Source organism: Amphiura filiformis, chromosome 11 (genome assembly GCF_039555335.1).
Source record: "Amphiura filiformis chromosome 11, Afil_fr2py, whole genome shotgun sequence".
Lineage (NCBI taxonomy): Eukaryota > Metazoa > Echinodermata > Ophiuroidea > Amphilepidida > Amphiuridae > Amphiura > Amphiura filiformis.
In genome coordinates this window covers 26498428-26518514 of record NC_092638.1, presented here as the reverse complement: position 1 = coordinate 26518514, position 20087 = coordinate 26498428, and the positions used below count along the sequence as shown (strand labels likewise).

The window sequence follows — 20087 nt, the reverse complement described above, 5'->3', positions numbered from 1 at the left end:
AAAATCCGACTTGAAGCCACTCAAGCGCCCATAACTCGACCAAATGACTTCGTAGAGCAACAAAAGAGGTATCAAAATGCGCAGGAGAAAGCTGCGCTTTATCTATATAAATAAAAGGAAGGTTGCCCATCTTGTGCGCGAGTGTTCTCCGAATTGCCTAGACTTTCGGCTTTGATTTAGTGGGATATTGATCGGGTACATATTGCCATTTTTCCATCGGACATTCGTTTTTGCAAACTTTGATGGTAACTAAGAGAATAACATAAAAAACGGTCGTGTTGCTATGCAAAACGGCATGCAGTGGCATTCTGGGTAATAAGGACAGTGTGAACCGCGTAATAATATTTCCATTACAAAACCATACGCAGAGCAACATTGCCCTGTTTTCTGCCAACTGCGAGGTGGCCAAGAAATGATTCAGGCTATCTAGATGCACAACATCGCGTACTTTAAGAATGATCTTACGAGCTTTTCGCCCCTACGCAGAGCTACGCACCCCATTTTCCGCCACTGCACCGAAATAAAAGGAAGGTTGCCCATCTTGTGCGCGAGTGTTCTCCGAATTGCCTAGACTTTCGGCTTTGATTTAGTGGGATATTGATCGGGTACATATTGCCATTTTTCCATCGGACATTCGTTTTGCAAACTTTGATGGTAACTAAGAGAATAACATAAAAAACGGTCGTGTTGCTATGCAAAACGGCATGCAGTGGCATTCTGGGTAATAAGGACAGTGTGAACCGCGTAATAATATTTCCATTACAAAACCATACGCAGAGCAACATTGCCCTGTTTTCTGCCAACTGCGAGGTGGCCAAGAAATGATTCAGGCTATCTAGATGCACAACATCGCGTACTTTAAGAATGATCTTACGAGCTTTTCGCCCCTACGCAGAGCTACGCACCCCATTTTCCGCCACTGCACCGAAGTTGGCAGCCAAGAGATTAAGGCTACGTCGCATGAATTTTATTATTTATTCTAGGCCTATGAATCGTCGTTTAGTTTTACAGCCAAATTCATACGGGAAATTGAGGAATATACGGGGAACGCATTGCACTTTATTTGGTTGAAAACGGTCAAGACCAAGAATTGGCCTCAAAATCAGTGAAAATATGGTTAAAACCGGGGTTTTTCCCGGGATTTTTTGTCAGTTGTCAAAACTCAGTGGTAGCGCGTACCGTAACTAACAGGCAGCAGCGCGTTGGCGTTAGTACGTCGGCGTACTGAGCAATGTGACGCGCACGTACGGGGTGCATAATATGCACAGCTGAGCAATGTGACGCGCATGTACGGGGTGCATAATATGCACAGACCAACTTCCCGTACCAGAGAAATAGAAAAAAGAAAAGAAAGGAAGACAAAACTGAAAAGGTATGCCTATGGATGGGTCGGGTTGTGGATTATATGCATGGTACTGGATTCTTTTAAGAGATTACCCGCCAAGATGATAAAAAATTGTGAGGATACGAGAGGAAAGAAGGAAGCTAAAAATGAAAGACTAACTGACTGACTGACTGACTGACTGACTGACTAACTATCAATAAATGAATAACATGGAAACGGAAATCACAAGCTAAGCAGCATGGGAACAAAATAGACCTATGCAAAAGAAACTGAGGAGAAAGAAAGGAGCTAAATGAATTTAAAAAAAAAAAAAAAAAAGAAGAAGACAAAAAAGGTACGGGTAGGCCTATTATACGGGTTATGGTTACAGTAACTAAATGAAACGGGAGCAAACTAAAGAGGGAAAGAAAGAAACTAATCAGGAAAATTAAGGGGGAAAAAAGAAGTTAAAATTAGAAACTAATCAGGAAAAATAAGAAAAATAAATAACAACTGAAGGAAACGGGAAATCACAAGCTAAGCAGCTTATAAAAATGAAGCTATAAAGGGAAACGTATAAGAAAGGATAGATTTAGAAAATAATGGGAATGGGGTTAGGCCTAGATAGATAAATAACATTTTGTTTTAATGGAAACAAACTGGGCCCATGCAGAAGAAACTGAAAAGAAAATGTAAATGCAAGAAGGGACAGGTTTAGAAAAATAAAATTTACCTTTCAATGATTCTACCTTTTCAGTAATTCCTCCTGTTTTAGTGATCGCTCCCATTTACTCATCTAGCGGGGACCCGCGCGAAGCGCGGGTATCCCGCTAGTATACATTAAATAAGTTTTTGCTATATATCTCAGTTCCCGATATATCTGACCATCTATAATCGTTTCGATACTTTCTGGGTTGAGTTTACAATAATTTCCAAGTCTGAATTGCATGACAATAAAAATATGCATGCACTTTTAAGTGGACATGGAGAGGTAATTTGTATTTTTTAATATATACATGTAAAAGAGGGAAAAGGTCTTCCATTATCAAGACACAATGATAAAGAATAATGTACTATTATATTTTGAATAATTAAATTCATTTATTTCATACACATTCTCAGTTAATAAATGCAAGTTGTAACAAAAAAAATTAGAAAATAGTATTTTGCAAACATGTCACTCGTTGATTGTCATTAATTTTACTTGGTCGTGAAGGTAATTTCTTGAGCTTCTCTATAAGCTTTGTTTCAGTAAAATCGGTGGTCTACATTATGTGAACGAAAAACATGAAAACCCTTTTTTCTGAGATCTTTAAACCATATGCGAGTTCATTTAACGTGGTACAAACTTGATACGTGCGAACATGGCAAAACGTGGCCCAACTCGGGCAATTAAGTAAATTCGGGCATAGCGCTTGAGCCTGAACAAGGAAAGAAACCAAGTAAAGTTTTTCTATTGCCAAGATATTTACTGATTCTACTGCATATTACATTTACGCCATGACGCCTTTGTATTTTGTTTCTGAAAAGCAAACATGAAAGTCAATTTTACGCTATGCAGCTTGCATTTGCACAAAAGTGGCCCAACTTGTTTACTGGACGTAGTGGACGATTCAATAACTTATTGATCATAGTGTTTGAACCTGAACTGGTACATGTAAAGACACCAAGTAAGGTCTTTCTGTTAGCCAGGATGTTACTGATTCCACTGCATATTACATTGTTACCATGATCTAAAAAGCGAAATTGAAATTGTTACAGTCTGTATATAATTATTAAAGTTACACTTTATTAATAAAAAATAATGTTTATCTCAAAATAAGCTATGGTTGTGGAGTGTTTTCTGTCATATGGCCTTGCTAATTTGGCGTAAATACATAATATAGAAAACTGTCCTGACAGTTCGTGAGGGGAAAAGGGAGAAATCTGAATATGATTTATGTTATAGAACTTCAATATCCTTGTATTTTATCCATCAACAGTGATTCCATTCCAATTTCCAATAATTACGTAAAAAAATTGTTATTATAGACGAATCCAATTTCCAACTCCTCAATGGCAGCCATTAGCCACGACGGGTACCCAAGTATCTCACCTAAAATGTGAGATGATGCGGCCTTGAAGGGTATTATAAACTGCATTCTATCACCCGTGTTACACGTAGACAAAAGAATGATGACAGTTTACAACACAAAAGAATCTAACATCGAGTTTTAAGCGGGTTTAATCCACCCAATTGGGTACTCGCAACACCTGTTTGGTGCATGCGGGTAACCAAATATGGCCGACCAAATCCTGACCATGACTTGGCTCGTTGGATTCGTCTATTCACAATTTGTATTACCCATCAACCACAAAATGTGTTTTGAAACGTTTTTACCACTTTTCAGAAGGAGAAAGTTATATAAAACATTTTAAAAACATTAAGGGATCTAGAATGAGCGTTTCGACAGTATTTTTTGTGGGACATGAGAACACCTCAGACGTATCAAATTGCATTCTGAATACGAAGCATGTCTTTCTGATATTAAATAATTTTCATTTTTAAAATTACTTTATATTTCATATTTTATGACAAATTATAAAAATTTGATATTTTTCAAATTTTTGATATATACCAGTCCTCGAAGTAAATTATGTAAATCTAATGATATATTCTTAACTAGCGGGATACCCGCGCTTCGCGCGGGTCCCCGCTAGATGAGTAAATGGGAGCGATCACTAAAACAGGAGGAATTACTGCAAAGGTAGAATCATTGAAAGGTAAATTTTATTTTTCTAAACCTGTCCCTTCTTGTATTTCCATTTTCTTTTCAGTTTCTTTTGCACGGGCCTAGTTTGTTTCCATTAAAACAAAATGCTCTTTAGCTTGTGATTTTCCGTTTCCATGTTATTTATCTATCTAGGCCTAACCCCATTCCCATTATTTTCTAAATCTATCCTTTCTTATACATTTCCCTTTATAGCTTCATTTATATTAGCTGCTTAGCTTGTGATTTTCCGTTTCCATGTTATTTATCTATCTAGGCCTAACCCCATTCCCATTATTTTCTAAATCTATCCTTTCTTATACATTTCCCTTTATAGCTTCATTTTTATTAGCTGCTTAGCTTGTGATTTCCCGTTTCCTTCAGTTGTTATTTATTTTTCTTATTTTTCCTGATTAGTTTTAATTTTAACTTCTTTTTTCCCTTAATTTTCCGGATTAGTTTCTTTCTTTCCCTCTTTAGTTTGCTCCCATTTCATTTAGTTACTGTAACCATAACCCGTATAATAGGCCTACCCGTACCTTTTTTTGTCATTCATTTAGCTCCTTTCTTTCTCTTCAGTTTCTTTTGCATAGGTCTATTTTGTTCCCATGCTGCTTAGCTTGTGATTTCCGTTTCCATGTTATTCATTTATTGAGCCCCGTTCCCATGCATTATTTTATAAATCTACCATTTCTTACATTTCTCCTTTTAGTTTTGGCTTTTTTCTACATTTTATTCCCTTTTTCATATTTCCTGCTTAGCTTGTGATTTCCCGTTTGAATTTTATCTATTTAATTCTGTTCTCATTATTTTAGTTTTTTTACATGAGTTAGTTAGTTAGTTAGTTAGTTAGTTATTTATTTTCCTTCTTTCCTCTCATATCCTCACGATTTTTTATCATCTTGGCGGGTAATCTCTTAACCGAATCCAGTACCATGCATATAATCCACACCCCGACCCGTCCATAGGCCTACCTTTTCAGTTTTGTCTTCCTTTCTTTTCTTTTCTATTTCTCGGGCACGGAAAGTTGGTCTGTGCATATTATGCACCCCGTACGTGCTCGTCACATTGCTCAGTACGCCGACGTACTAACGCCAACGCGCTGCTGCCAGTTAGTTACGGTACGCGCTACCGCTGAGTTTTGACAACAAAAAATCCCGGGAAAAACCCCGGTTTTAACCATATTTTCACTGATTTTGAGGCCAATTCTTGGTCTTGACCGTTTTCAACCAAATAAAGTGCAATGCGTTCCCCGTATATTCCTCAATCTCCCGTATGAATTTGGCTGTAAAACTAAACGACGATTCATAGGCCTAGAATAAATAATAAAATTCACGCGACGTAGCCTTAATCTCTTGGCTGCCAACTTCGGTGCAGTGGCGGAAAATGGGGTGCGTAGCTCTGCGTAGGGGCGAAAAGCTCGTAAGATCATTCTTAAAGTACGCGATGTTGTGCATCTAGATAGCCTGAATCATTTCTTGGCCACCTCGCAATTGGCAGAAAACAGGGCAATGTTGCTCTGCGTATGGTTTTTTAATGGAAATATTATTACTCGGTTCACACTGTCCTTATTACCCACAATGCCACTGCATGCGATTTTGCATAGCAACACGACAGTTTTTTATGTTATTCTCTTAGTTACCATCAATTTTTGCAAAAACGAATGTCCGATGGAAAAATGGCAATATGTACCCGATCAATATACCACTAAATCAAAGCCGAAAGTCTAGGCAATTCGGAGAACACTCGCGCACAAGATGGGCAACCATCCTTTTATTTATATAGAAGTGTATGTAGCTGGGAGGAAAAGCCGACGATCAATTGAAAATTTTGACCTTTTATATTGAAGATATGGATTTTTTCCCAAAAAGACCTTTTTTTTTTTTTTTGGTGTTTTGTGGAAAAAATCCATATCTTCAATATGAAAGGTCAAAATTTTCATTTGATCGTCGGCTTTTCATCCCACCTACATCTACATACACTTTAAGTATAAATCATCAGATTTATAAAGTTAAGTACTGTTAAATATCAAAAATATCAATTTTTAATGATTTGCCATAAAATGTGTATTAAATTACATTGCGAATTTCAAAAATCAAAATTATTTGATATCAGAAGGACATTCTTCGTATTCAGAATGCAATTCGATATGTCTGATGTGCTCTAATGTCCCACAATAAATACTGTCCAAACGTTCATACCCCTTCCCTTAAGAGATTAAATTAAAAATTGTTAAAAATTTCAAAAAACAAATATTATTGCTGTCAAAATGTTTCCGTAAAATAATTCCGCAAACGTCTCTAAGAGAGAGATATTTTGTGAACACTTTTAATATCATTATGATTAGTTTTAGAAAATGTTATGAGAACGCTTTATAACCTTTAAATAATTTGACATTTAAACGTTTTCTGGCAACCTTGGTGTGCTCATTTAAGAAAACGTTTTGCATTTGCTGGGTAGAAAATGGTAAATGCTGTTTGGGTCACGGGTCTTTAGTATTATGGTTGAAAATTGATGCAATTTACAAATTACTTGTAGCAGTCCACAATGCTAGTGCTAGGTTCTGCGGTACCGTTATATAGCATATTACTCGTAGCAATCCATAAATGCCAGTGCTAGGTTCTGCGGTGCCGTTGACTCCAACCTACTCTCTCCATATCGAACACGCCAAAAGAATGTTCCTGCCAAAAAAATGTAGTCCCCTGAAATTAAAAATAAGTTATTAGTATTCTTTTCAATAATAAGCAGCAGTCAAGTCATTTTGTTGCAAGGTTTTAAACCCTAAGGTGGTAATTAATATGAAAATTTCCCAAAATGTTCAAATAGTTATTCGAAGGGTCATTTCCCGGGGCATTTCATGACCCATATCCTCAATCCCCCACTTTTTTCCAAAAAAGATTGAGATTTTTATAACACCGGAAACTTGTGGCTACATAATGTTAAAAATATTTCAACATCGTCAAATTTGTATTTATTTTCTGATAACAGAACAAAATTACAATGCAGTGGTCAGAATGGAACAATGAATGTAATATATCATTGACCAGCCTGGGGCCCTACCAGTGCCTTGGTCGGGGTTGGGGTCCTGCGGCCTGCATCATGTGGCTGGGGGTCTGCTCCGGGTGTCCCGCCTGACCCTGATCCACTCTTCTTGCCGATTACCTTTTTAAATCTGTGTGCTAGTTTTTTACTATGTATATTATTGTTCCATCTGTATTTTTTTATATGTTGTATCTTGTGTATTTTAATGTTGGCCTTGTGCCACCTGGGCACCTTGGGAGAACAATGCCAGTGCATTGAAAGGTCAACCCAGGCTAAATAAGAATGAAATAAATAAATAAATAAACTCGCAAATGCAAAATCGGAATCAATTAACTCAGTGGGTTTTTTTTAAAACTTTGTTCGTGGATAATGCATATCTACTCAAACATACCATAAAAAGAGAGTGCTAGAATCACATACTTCTTCAATCTAATCTTGACAAAATTATAAGATTTCAGTCTTCGCTTTCTAGATATGGGACATAAACCGTTTAAATTTAGTGGAAATGGAACAAAGACCTTACCATTAGAGCCCGGGGGGTCACTCCCATTGTGGCCTGTACACCATCCGCGATAATCAACTTTTGAAAAGTACCCTAAACAAGGATTTAACCCTTGGCTAAAACGACACCCTAAACAGGGATTTCATTCCTAACATCAAATCTCATACCCTAAATTTCATTTCCGCGAATTTAGAAATTGCAATTTTGCTACCCTTTTATCCAATTTTTCATGTTTTTGACACCCTAAACGCGATACGCGCGTATCGTGCCTACCGACGAAAAACGACCCTATTTACGCGTTTTCATTATCGCGGATGGTGTACAGGCCACAATGGGAGTGACTCCCCCGGGCATTAGAGTCCTGAAAGGCACCAGTTATATCAGATGGAAGATACTTAAACACATCATCTATAAGCTCCTTCTCCATGTCAAATCGCTGCGTTCTTTCATCATAACACCAGACATAAGATCCTTTCAAGAAGTAGGTTTTGCTTGTAAAGCGATCATACAGTGCTGCAGTGGTACCTAAAGGTAATCCAGGGAGGTGTTCTTTAATGGGTCTGGGAAAGCCAGCCTCCCTGATCCATCCGTCTTGTATGACGTCTTCTGAATATTCCCAGTAGTTAACACCTGAAAGGAGCGGGTTAATCATATTTAAACTGGTTTAAAGGCATCACTTGTAAAAATAGCCGTGAAGTGAGAGTCTGACTAGTTATAGTCTACTATGTAGGACTTGGGTGGACTACGGTAAATCAGACACTAATTGTAAGAACATCCATGTGCTCAAGGTGAAATTTACACTACTCATGTTACTCTCGTGCCATTTTCCTGGGAAACGAGTAATTCCAATGTGTGACCTTGAAAGATGTGTTCACAATTTTCATCCAAAATTTGTTTAAAAAAAATGCACATTTTTTAAATTTTGATTAAGGAAATATTTTCAGCATTGGATAAATGTAATAAATGAAAATTAGTTCAAATAATGAAAAATTGGTAAGTTTATCGTCAAATTTTGTATATTATATTTTTTGGAGGGGGTATGAATCCCAGCTGCACAACCGATCAGGTCAAATCCATTCTGTTCTATAGTTGCTTTAATTTGTTTTCATTGCAAGCTACAGATGTACACATGTGAATAACGTGGCTTTACTTCATGCTGATAATTGCTTTCTTCTTTCTCTCCCTCTCTTTCATTCACTATCATCTCTTATAATTTCCTCTCTCCGGGTTTTTTGCTATCGGAAGGGAAAGAAGAAACGAAAAAAGAGAGAAGATAAAGAAAGAAGTCATTGGTAGACGCAGAAGATCATCGACCTGTAGCCATAGAGGTTACGCTGCCCTGGGCAGCGATTCCCTGGTATAGCCTATATGACTTAGGCTGATTGCGTCATCAAGTCACATGGGATGCATGCACGAGCAGTGGTTTTAATAGTGAGATTTAGTGAGATCTGGTTCAGTGAGATCTGGTTCACATACTCTCGCTCCCTCTCCCTTCACTAGTCTCTCCCCTCTATCTCTCTCTCTACTCTCTCATTGTCTCTGTCGAGCCGATTTCATTGAGTAAGTGGTGGAAATTACTGTATTCAGCAAAATAAAATCATACCTCTAAAGAAAAGTACTTTGCCGTCAGTTTCCCTCTGATACACAGCTCTTATCGGGTTTTGCTTTGTTAAAATGTCCTCTCGTCTCGTCCCCGGACGCACTGGTAAGAAGGCTCCCATTTTGAACACGGTCAAATCACCAGAATTTTTTATTCTAATTAAGAAGATTATAAATTAGATCAAATTAGATTTATTGCTTACTTCACGAAGTAATAACGTTTTTATTCATTAGGGAGCGATCGTTATTTATGGCAGGGGGGAATGGGTAAATTTAGGGGGGAACACAAAATTTTTTGGTGATCTTGAGGGGGGAACCTGAAATTTTAGCTGAACCAGGAGGGGATTGTTAAATTTTAAATGGAGAAAATTGGGAAAACAAGGGGAACGCGAAAATTTTGAGCGGACGCGAGGGGGGAACGTGAAATTTTTTGTCGATATTTTTGCCAAAACACCCATTCCCCCCCTGCCGTAAATAACGATCGGTCCCTTATATTTCGAGATTAAATGCAGATCAAATAATTATTATGCGATTCGATTCAATGCAGATCAAATCGTTTTGTTTTCATGAAATTAAGTTGTACTGCAAACCAAAACAGTAATTTTTGATCCAATGTTTATTTTTCATGAACTTACTTTGAAAGCGTATAATTGTTGATTGATTACTGCCACCGATATGTGAAGGATGTCTTGCAATATTTGGTTGATTTGATGATCCGTGATGTTACATTTACCGTGGTAATAGCTGAAGATACTAGCGAAAATAAGAAGTGATAATAATAATAATAATAATAATAATAATAATAATAATAATAATAATAATAATAATAATAAAAATAATAATAATAATGATAATAATAATAATAATGATAATAATAATAATAATAATAATAATAATAATGATAATAATAATAATATTAAATAAGTTATTTTTACAATACCATGCAAGGTTACCAATATAGCAGGTTTTATCTGATCTAGAGATCTACACGCTGTCTCTGATAAAATTGTCGGAAACTTTAATTTGTGGGTATTTTAATGCCCAAACCAAACAGAACTATAGTTCGAGGGTTGAAAAACAGAAGGCCTTAACTCAAAAAGTGCCTTTTTGAGAAAAATTAGTAAAACTAATATTTTGCATTGAGATATGACCAAGTATTATTGTGCTATAGATGCAATAGGAAGTTGAATTGAATTAAGCCTTATGATTTTAAGAATCTGTGGGTATTACATATTATTTTGGTACCAAAATCTCAAAATGGCCAAAAGGCCTGCTGTTTGTCAACCCTCGAGTTGACGTGGTCGAGGAATAAAACAGATATCGCAAACTTTTTGAATTTTGATTACTCGATCCGTTCTTGAAATATAAGATTTTTACGAAAATCCCTCATTGCTAAATCATCGACAGATTCAGGCTTCTTTATGCGACACACTACATCAGGCACACAAAGAAACTCGTCAGTTATATTCATCCTTGCTGTTCAATAACTTGATAATTTTGGATCATTCTGAAATATACATTTTGTTAATTGGACTTTGCTGTCTCATCTGACACCCTGTTCGCGAAAAACAAACAAGAATTGGCCAAGATATGCGCTTCCAAACCCTCAAACCTCAAAATCAAAAGTTGCATTTTCAACGTTTTTCAATGGGAACGCATCGTTGTATTGCACACAAGCACCACGGGCCAATCAATAAAGCACACAATGTATAACAGGCACAATTGAATCGTTAAAATTGCAACTTTTCATTTTGGAGTTTGAGAGTTTGGAGGCGCATATCTTGGTCAATTCTTGCTCAATGTTCACGAACAGGGTGTTCAAGTCCAATTAACAAAATGTATATTTCAGAATAATCCAAAATTATTAAGTTGTTGAACAGCAAGGATGAATATAACTGACGAGTTTCTTTTTGTGCCTGGTGTATATGTACGTACCCGTAATATTATATAATTATATATTTATATTAATTTAGATTGACTTTAAACTTACATCTTCGATTACACTGGAAGTTTGCATCAGCTGGTTCTGTAAACATGATAAAAGAATATCGAAAATTAGCAACAGTGTTTAGGATCATGCATTTATAAACTATATCTTGAGATACGCTAACATATGAAGTTTCTTAGCTTTCTTATTAGGAAATATAGACTTCAAATAGGGCAATTTAACGGTATTTTGCTGGGTGGTTTTCGTGAAAGTGATGTAAAATAAAATGACTATCTTTATTTGTGGGCTAATAATGAGGACTGAAAATCTGTTTTCCAACTTGCCCGCTTAAAACTGTTCATATAAATAATACAAGCCATGCAAAGGCGAGAACAATGAATGTTGTATTTTGTCATTTTAGTTATTGCTTATGCTGTTGCTTGCTGTGTTCGTTTCATTTTTTTCTAGTTTCTTTGGTCAGGATTTATATTTTGGACTTTTTGAATGCCTTATCACCAATTAATGGACCTTTTGTCAATTTTTCTACCACTCTTGGACCTTTTTATTAAATAACAGAAGTGGACCTCTGTGGATAAGGCTGAGGGTATGTGGCAGCATAGGGTCCTGTCTTTAGTTTTTGTTTATTCATCCGTTTTTGTCAAATCAGAAATGATTTATTAACTACTTACGACATGAGCCGCACATTTGCCGACAGTAACGTTTCGTGTATGAATCATATGGTTCTATATCACAATACTTAGCTGATGGCCAACCTGGGTTCGCACCACACCACTCGTGGTGATTGCTACAGGGTTCTGTAAATGAAAAACAAAACAAAAGATGGTGGTAAATAAACAATGTGATATAGATTTAGTCTCGTCTTTTGTTGGTTTGTTTTGTTGGTTTGGTTCTGATTTGTTTATTTTGTTTCTTTTCTGTTCTGGTTTGTTTGCTTTTGTTTGGTTGTTTTTGTTCGTTTGTTTGTTTGTTTGTTTGTTTGTTTGTTTGTTTACCTAGGTTGGTCCGTTAGGGACACGCTTGGGTCTAGGAAAATCCATGGCCTAGTTTTGTTTGTTTTCGTTTTGTTTGTTTAGGTGCGGTATAATCAGAACGAATTGAAGATATAAAATTTGATTTTTGATAAATAAGTCGGAAAACGTTGAAAATACCACTTTACTCTGGGGAAATGATACCACTTACGTTGTACAATGATCATTTTATAGTCGAGCACTTAACAATCAGCTACATGATGAAAATTAACTACAAATCTCCGATGAAACTAATTAAATAAAGCTGTTTATAAAATAAAGCAATATTTCCGAATTCATGGAAATACTCGCTTTCATATTTGACCAAATTCAATAGTTCAACGTGTTGGTAATTGACCAAATGTGTCTATGATTATATTACCTGAGCAGTCTGCACCATCCCATCCTGGTGCACATTTACAGGTACACGTTTCCTCATCCAGAATGCCACAATTCTTACATTGCTTGTTACATACTGTTGAAATAAAATAAATATTGAAACGATTAATGACAAATATTTAAAAGTTTTGTTAACAACAATGGATAATCAGCGCAGCTATGCTAATCAAATGAGATGATCCTTCACCGATACCAATAAAACTGTGATGTGGGTGGAAAATGTTATGTTTGATATTTTCTAAGAAAATGCATGCTTTGTAAGGTCTTTCAGATACATTGCATACTTTCATACTTTTAAGTACATTTCATGGCTTAATATTTTAATCGTCATGGTAATGCTTTGTATGGATTAAAGGTGCATTTCGTGATCTACAGACTCATCCCCAATTTTTCTAAAACAGGTTGAATTTTTTTATATCATTCGGAAACCTCTGGCTGCATAATGTTTTTGTGCAAAAATATTTCTTGCAGATTCATTCACTTTGGCAACAATATCGTCCAAATAATGCAAAATGTTTGCTAACAGAACGAAATTTAATACAACACAGTAGTGACCTACACATAATCACGCAAAACGGAATGAACTGAAATTTTGGGGAAAAAAGTTTTGTTTGTGGATATCTACTGAATCATACCATAAAAAGAGGATGTATAATCACGAAATACTCTTTTTATAAAAGAGTATTAATCAACTTTAAAAAGTTGATTATCTTATTTTGTACTTCTATCTCGTTTCGGATGTAAACTGAGCTCAAAAAGAAACTTATAATTTTTCACAACTTGTGAATCACAAGGTCATATGTTAAAATTCTGTCAATCAAAATGAACCAAAATTACACCAGGATTATTTCAATACTCTACTGAAAACACGTATCAGTAACCAAGCAGTTGTCCAACTGACACAACAGCAAAAGGCTCTGACACGGAACAGCTTCCTGGACCACTTTCACAGCCCAATATTTGGCACCCAACACAAGAAATCTGTGAGAATGCATACAAGATCCTGGCACAGATGGTGGAACGGTGTTGCTTTTTCTTTTCACACACTTTCTTCAAGAAACAGGTCTTGTTCCACACTATTCCACTTACTCTTTGGGAATTATCACATGTGCAAGGATTTTGTATTCATTCTCATAGATTTCTTTTGCTGGGTGCCAATTATTGGGCTGTGAATGTGGTCCAGGAAGGTGTTCCATGATAGTGCATTTTGCTGTTGTGTCAGTTGGATAACTGCTTGGTTACTGATATATGACATATAGAGTAGAGTATTGAAGTAAGCATGTGTGTAATATGGGTTGATTTTGATGTACAGGATTTTAAGATATGACCTTGTGAAAAATTGTAAGTTTCTTTTTGAGCTCAGTTTATGTTAGATTAATTTTGATATATCATAGATAATTTAAAGAGACAATGTGTAACTGTTTGATACGCATGTGTGCTATTATTATTACTTCTATTATTAATTTTACTTCAATAAGCTTGAGATTACATACCTCCACAATTTTCTACTTCGTTCCCTTGGTCTCTACAGTCACCTGTATTAAGAACAAAAAATCATTTTGTCACCACGTATTATAATGTACATTTAGACTATCATTTAAATCAAATAATCTTTTATCTTTGTAGCAAAGTTTGAGCACATCTTAAACTTTCATCTTTGTAACAAACATTGAGCACGTTTTAAATTTAAACCTTAAACTTTCATCCTTCGGACAAAGGACATTTCAAAATAAATTCAGATAACGGCATAGGCTAAGTAGACCGTAATTGATAAAGCACGTCGTTATCTTTGCGAAAGGCAAAGTCATCTTCGTTTGACAATGGAATGTTATAAGCTATTTAAAATATAAGAGATGATTGCTTACGACATAGTCCTTCGGCAGTACAGAAACCAGCATCATTTGGACACTGAGAGCACCTTTCACCTTTGATAAATGGCAATTCAGAGTTGCCACTAAAAGTATAAAATGATAAACAGTGATTTAACAATTTGATTATCTACGTTAAGTGAACGTCAACAGATTTATCATCAAATGACGTCCAAATAAAATCCCACAAAGAATGAAAAAACTACGTTTGTCAATGGTCAATTGTACAATGTAAAATACTATTAAGAAGCCCAAACTGGTGCACACAACACTCGAACCCCAGTGGGGCCCGGGTGTGTATGGGACTATGGGTAGGTAAGATGAGGGGCCTGGTTAAGGGTGGGATGTGAGAGGGCTATATATTGCGTGAGTGAGGTGGGTGGATTTTTTTGATAACATGGTCAGTAAACACCGCACCGTAGAAATTGTGTGCGAGATTATACGCAGTTAAAAAAAAAGGTTTTATTTCAAACTCTAATGGTGACCCGCAGGTCAAATTGCTAGAATTGTACATTAAACACAAGTAAACAGACACAATGCAATTTGCAGGCAGCAGCTTAATCAGCGCCAATATTGCAACATTGATACAAACAACTATATAAACATCCAATCCAACCCAACCCCATCCCCCAGTAGGCAATGAGGATGAAGTGCCTTGCCCAAGGACACAACACGTTGGCACGAGCGGGGCTCGAACTCGCAACCTATGGATTATGAGTCGGGCGCCTTATCCACTCGGCCACACGTGCTCCCACAAAAAAAAAGTTAAATACTTTTGCATATATACATTGTTGTAATGATAAATATATTGATGTCTTCTCTTTTTGTTTTAGATCTAACAGATATCTGGGTTTTACTTAGAATTCTGAGTTAGACAGTAATAAAGGAATATCTAAAACTAATCTAAAGTAGATTATGGATGAATACTTACCCAGGGCCATAGGCACAAACTATAAGAATGGTCTTGTTCCACCATTGGCCACTCACTAGCAGTTGAGAACAGAACGTTCTACCACACCCAACGAAAGACGTATCAGCCCAGACAACCTAAAACAATGGACATTAATAAGATTCAGTAATTAATTGATGAAGATCGATAATTAGTGTCATAAGGTTCAGTAGACATCTTTGCAGTCAATTTACCCATACTCTGGCTATTACATTTATACAACAAACTCTCATTGTTATTTGTGTATAATTGATAGAGTTTCACATCTGATCTTTTCAGTCATCGTACTCCCTCTGTTTGGCATCTCTCCAAGTGATTTTTACTCGGGATTTCGCGACCAATTACTGTTATATTCCAAAATCAAAATATCAGTACGTGATACCTTATTGTAATCATGCCAAGATATGCTGCATTCGATAAATGTACGTACGTAATTCACTTTTACAGACTTGACATTTAATATGCAATATTTCTTCACGAAGTGCCAAGGCTAATCTGTAAGGGGTCTGCATAAACCGCACGGGTTAAATATTTATTGGGGTGTGTCGGGAGATGGTGTTAAATACTTTTTGATAGAAAATGTGCTTTCCATGAGTTTACATATTGGTTCTCATAATTAATATGTGCATTTGCCTAAAATGGCGGATTTAGGGAGACTGAATTTGAGCTTTGTGGGGAACAAAATTTCGGACTATTTCGGACGTTATGGTTATTATCAAATTTATTGGGGTTTGTCAGCAATTGCCATTTGTCACAGCTGAATGCACTTGTAATGTACCAGTTTTGAATATCATTGAGGAGCTTTTGAAAAAATTGCTCTTCAAAGTGGTACGTACTCAGAAAATTTGAATGCCACCTGGGGCCAAGTGCTCCCTGGGGCCAAGTGCTATATCAATCAATCAATCAATCAAACAAACTTAAAACAATCAATCAATTAAACTTACTGCACATAAATAAACAGCGTGAGTTCATTGGACAACCGGGAATCCGCGCAGTTGTTTTTCAACCTTAAATTTATAACATTTGACTCCAGTGGGGGACATTCAAACTTTTTGAGTTCGTACCACTTTGAAGAGCTATATTTTAAGCTCCTCCCATTTAAAAAAAATGGTACATTACAAGTGCATTCAGCTGTGACAAATGCCAATTGCTGACAAAGTTTATGAAATATTACCTGAAACCCAAATAGATAAATAGTGCGTAAAGGACAAGGAGATAATCTATTCAATCTGATCATTTAAACACCATTGATCCTACCAACAGTGTCAAATTCACATACAAGCAAGAGCAAGAGGGCTCATTTCCCTTCCTTGATACTCGTACTATTACCAGAAAATTACCACCATCCATTACACCAGAACCCTGTTAGATCGGAGCGATGCTTTAGTAACTGAAGACGCGGACAAGCAAAGACAGGAGACTAATATTTGCAAAGCCTTAGGCTCATGAAAGTCAATTCCGAGTTTATCGTCACTTTGTTTTTCCAGGTTGGTGAGGTGACTTTTTCATTTTTCATTATTTCATCAGATTTCATTATTGACCTAAAATGCGTGTTGATTTAAAACCAAACTCACATGTTATTTATAAACATGTTTTTTTTTATATGGACAGGGACTAGAAAAGTTAGAAAATAGCCTGGTTTTGCTTCCAAGTTATGAATTAATATGTTTTACAAACAAAAATATATGTTTCCAATTGCTAAAACTGGTGAAAACACTGATTCTTTGAAAATAATGAATTATTTTGCCATTTTTGACAATTTGACGCGGGTAATTTTGGTTTCCAAAAAGTGACGCGGGCGGGGGAGGATAAACTCGGAATCGACTTTCACGCGCCTTATCTAGCTGCGGATACCCATATTGGTCAATCAATAAAGTGAAACAAGACAGAGCAACTCCGAAAACAAAGCCTACCTCAAAGCAAAAAAATGACGGTGAAAAGTCAAGAGGCATGATTGTAGTTCCCTATAAAGAAGGCCTTACCGAGCGAGTTTCGCGAGTTTTCAAAAAACACGGCTTCGCAACTGCTTTGAAACCACATCGCACTATACGCAGCATGCTCGTTCATCCCAGGACAAACTTCTCTCTCAACTGAAATCGGAGGAGACGATTTATGAAATCCACTGCATGAACTGTGCTAGCACATATATTGGAGAAACCGGTCGTCCGTTCGGCGTTCGTTTGAAAGACCACCAAAAGATATGGAGAAACTTCAAACTAAGCCATACACTCGTGCTAGCCGAAAATCTTCTATCACAGAAATTCACAAGTCAGCTATCACCGACCATGTAACCTCTTCTAATCATTCCATCAATTAGGAGGACTCGATAGTTATCGACAGAGAAGCTGACAGGAACACTAGATGGCTAAAAGAAGCCATCTGGATATGCCGAAATGAAAAGACACTCTAAACAAGGACGCGGGGACCTATTCACTCAACATCTTTGACCAACTCATCACGTCCTCAACGGTTCTTGCTGCCTGTAAAAGGAAGCAGTCAGATGTGATGAGTTGCCAGTCTGACGAAACCACTAGTGTAGTGGTGAAACGTCACTAAAATGTGAAAAGTCAACATCATTTTTCACTGGAATTGTTCAAAATGAACTACGTTAACGGCATTCATGACAGTTCTAATTAATTGTCAACATGTCAGAGGGACAGGTCTTTAATTCGATTCCAAAACCATTCATACATATCACCTGTTTTTTATCTTGTATTATGATGCGAATTGGCCCGGCCGTGGAGGCCTCTTGGTGGACAGAATTTTTTAATACGATATGGTCTATGCCCGGCATCCCTAAGTTTAGAATGGACCGTCCCACTCGATTTGTGAAAAGGTCGCGAACCCTTTTGGTGGACCCAGGTAACTGCCTAAAATGAGGCAAAATTGAAAAGAAATGGGGTTTCAAATTGAACGTTGGAATTTGACAAGTATAAATCACGTTGGATCTAAAAGGTGTGCTAACATTTTTCTTTGATGGCAATAATTTTTATTTTTTCAAGTATCAAAAAAAAAACCATGAATCTAAACTAATTGAATAGTACACTCACCTGTTTATAATGGACACAATGCTCTCCTGGTGTACAGGAATTGTTATCGTACGTATAGAACTGAGCTTGATCATGCCAAAACTCTGTAGCGGAAACGCCAGATTTCAAGTTTGCACGAGCACAATTTTGAAGAATGTAAGCGTTCCGTCCTACCCTGTAAGGTGTTAAATTGGGCCCGAAACCACCTGCCAAATTGCATTTATCGGTAAAGTTTTGTGCCATGGATGCCAGATTTGCATCCCAAGACTGAAAGAAAAGTAAAATTACAGTAGTGTTACAAAATAAATGATCAATCAACCAATCAAATTTATTCATTTCCTTTCAAAAACATCAAAATACTACATGAAAAAGAGCAAACGTCAAAAACTAAATAGATCAAGGAGGTGGCAACGGAAAACAAATATCTGAAAACTATTGCACCCTATACATAAAGTTACCATAACTTATACCTGTTTTAAAAATGAATATTTTTTCATTTAATTATTTTCTATTTTGTAAGTAATGTAAAATAATAATTGATTTAAAAAAAAGAAAACTAACATTAGGAAACGAATTTGGAAAAAAAACATCTGTTAATAAAATACTATGCTGAGCCACCAGCCTGGGTGGCTCACGCTCCAGTAATTTCAGATGATTGAGCTCAGTAATACATCAAAGAATGTCTTCCAATTCATGAAAACAAATAGATAATCAGCTTATCGGATTAAAAGCTTAGAGGGAAGGTGTTGCTGTTCAGCGAGTGTTTGTAATTATCATCAGGTTTTCTCCAAATTCATTCTCTAATGAAATAACTAAAAAATTGACATAAATATTATTATCATAGATGCGTATAAGTAGTGCAGTATTCTCCTGTTTTGTTGTAACGAAAAGAAAGTATAAAAAGTATTAGATTAATGTAAAAATTATTAAAAGGTATTAATTGATTTAAAGAGTATTATTCCATTTACCATGTGCTTCATGTTGGCTGCAGGTGGGTCCGTATTACTCCTGTAATGATTATGTATCTTCACAATATCATCAGCTTCATCTGTACTAAAATTCATCAGTTTCTGTGCATTGAAATTACTGATGGCACCTCGAAGAACATCGAAGAATGACTTTTTAGCGGTATCGTGTTTTGGTTCCCTGTTTTCTTCATTAGTAGTATCTTCTGTTGCTGCTGGTTTTGCTGATTGCGAATATACGTGAAATACTTGAATACAAAGAAATGTTATGATAAAGAATGCGCGTTTTGCTGCCATTGTAGTTGCTGCTCGGGAGCTGCTCCGAAAATTCGAATTAATACCGCTCTGGTTACAATGTTTGTATACTCATATCTAACATCACATCACCTGGTTAAACTTGCTTTTCTAGTCGTAACTATCATAGCCTGCACGATCACCATACCTCACACCACTTGATTTTTTTTCCTTTGGGGCAAAATTCAAGATCTTCGCAAACGTATTACTGAATGCATTCGCAAGTATCCGGCGCACAAGGATGGTACGCAACGCAATTGATGTAATAAGGATCAGGGCTAAAACCTGTATTCGCCATGGAGGCAACCAGGTAGAGGGCCGAGCAACACGGTGAACTCACTTCACTTTTAGGGCTACCTTTTATCCTAAAAAGAGAAATGACTTATGTTGTAAATTTAAAAAAAAAAGAAG

The 20087-nt window shown here is 36.4% G+C and overlaps 1 protein-coding gene across 1 annotated transcript; it reads right to left on the bottom strand.

Annotated features, from left to right (window-relative positions):
- Positions 1 to 9852: 9852 nt before the first annotated feature.
- On the bottom strand, positions 9853 to 19803 carry LOC140164644 (C-type lectin domain family 18 member B-like). The gene is made up of 9 exons (XM_072187985.1): positions 19386 to 19803; positions 18439 to 18684; positions 15371 to 15486; positions 14437 to 14525; positions 14065 to 14106; positions 12555 to 12647; positions 11834 to 11959; positions 11208 to 11243; positions 9853 to 9970 (listed from the first exon to the last, which is right to left on the bottom strand). Exons 1-9 carry the CDS (start codon positions 19677 to 19679, stop codon positions 9879 to 9881), a joined length of 1134 nt encoding a protein of 377 aa, XP_072044086.1. The 5' UTR covers positions 19680 to 19803; the 3' UTR covers positions 9853 to 9878.
- Positions 19804 to 20087: the final 284 nt, after the last annotated feature.

Excerpts from the sequence above, each read along its gene's own strand:
- LOC140164644 (XM_072187985.1), bottom strand. The coding sequence starts at position 19,679 with ATGGCAGCAAAACGCGCATTCTTTATCATAACATTTCTTTGTATTCAA. Across the intron at positions 14,107-14,436 it reads TACTGCCGAAGGACTATGTC|GTGACTGTAGAGACCAAGGG; the intron begins GTAAGCAATCAT and ends TTCTTAATACAG. Across the intron at positions 9,971-11,207 it reads CTTCCAGTGTAATCGAAGAT|TATCTTCAGCTATTACCACG; the intron begins GTAAGTTTAAAG and ends TATTTTCGCTAG.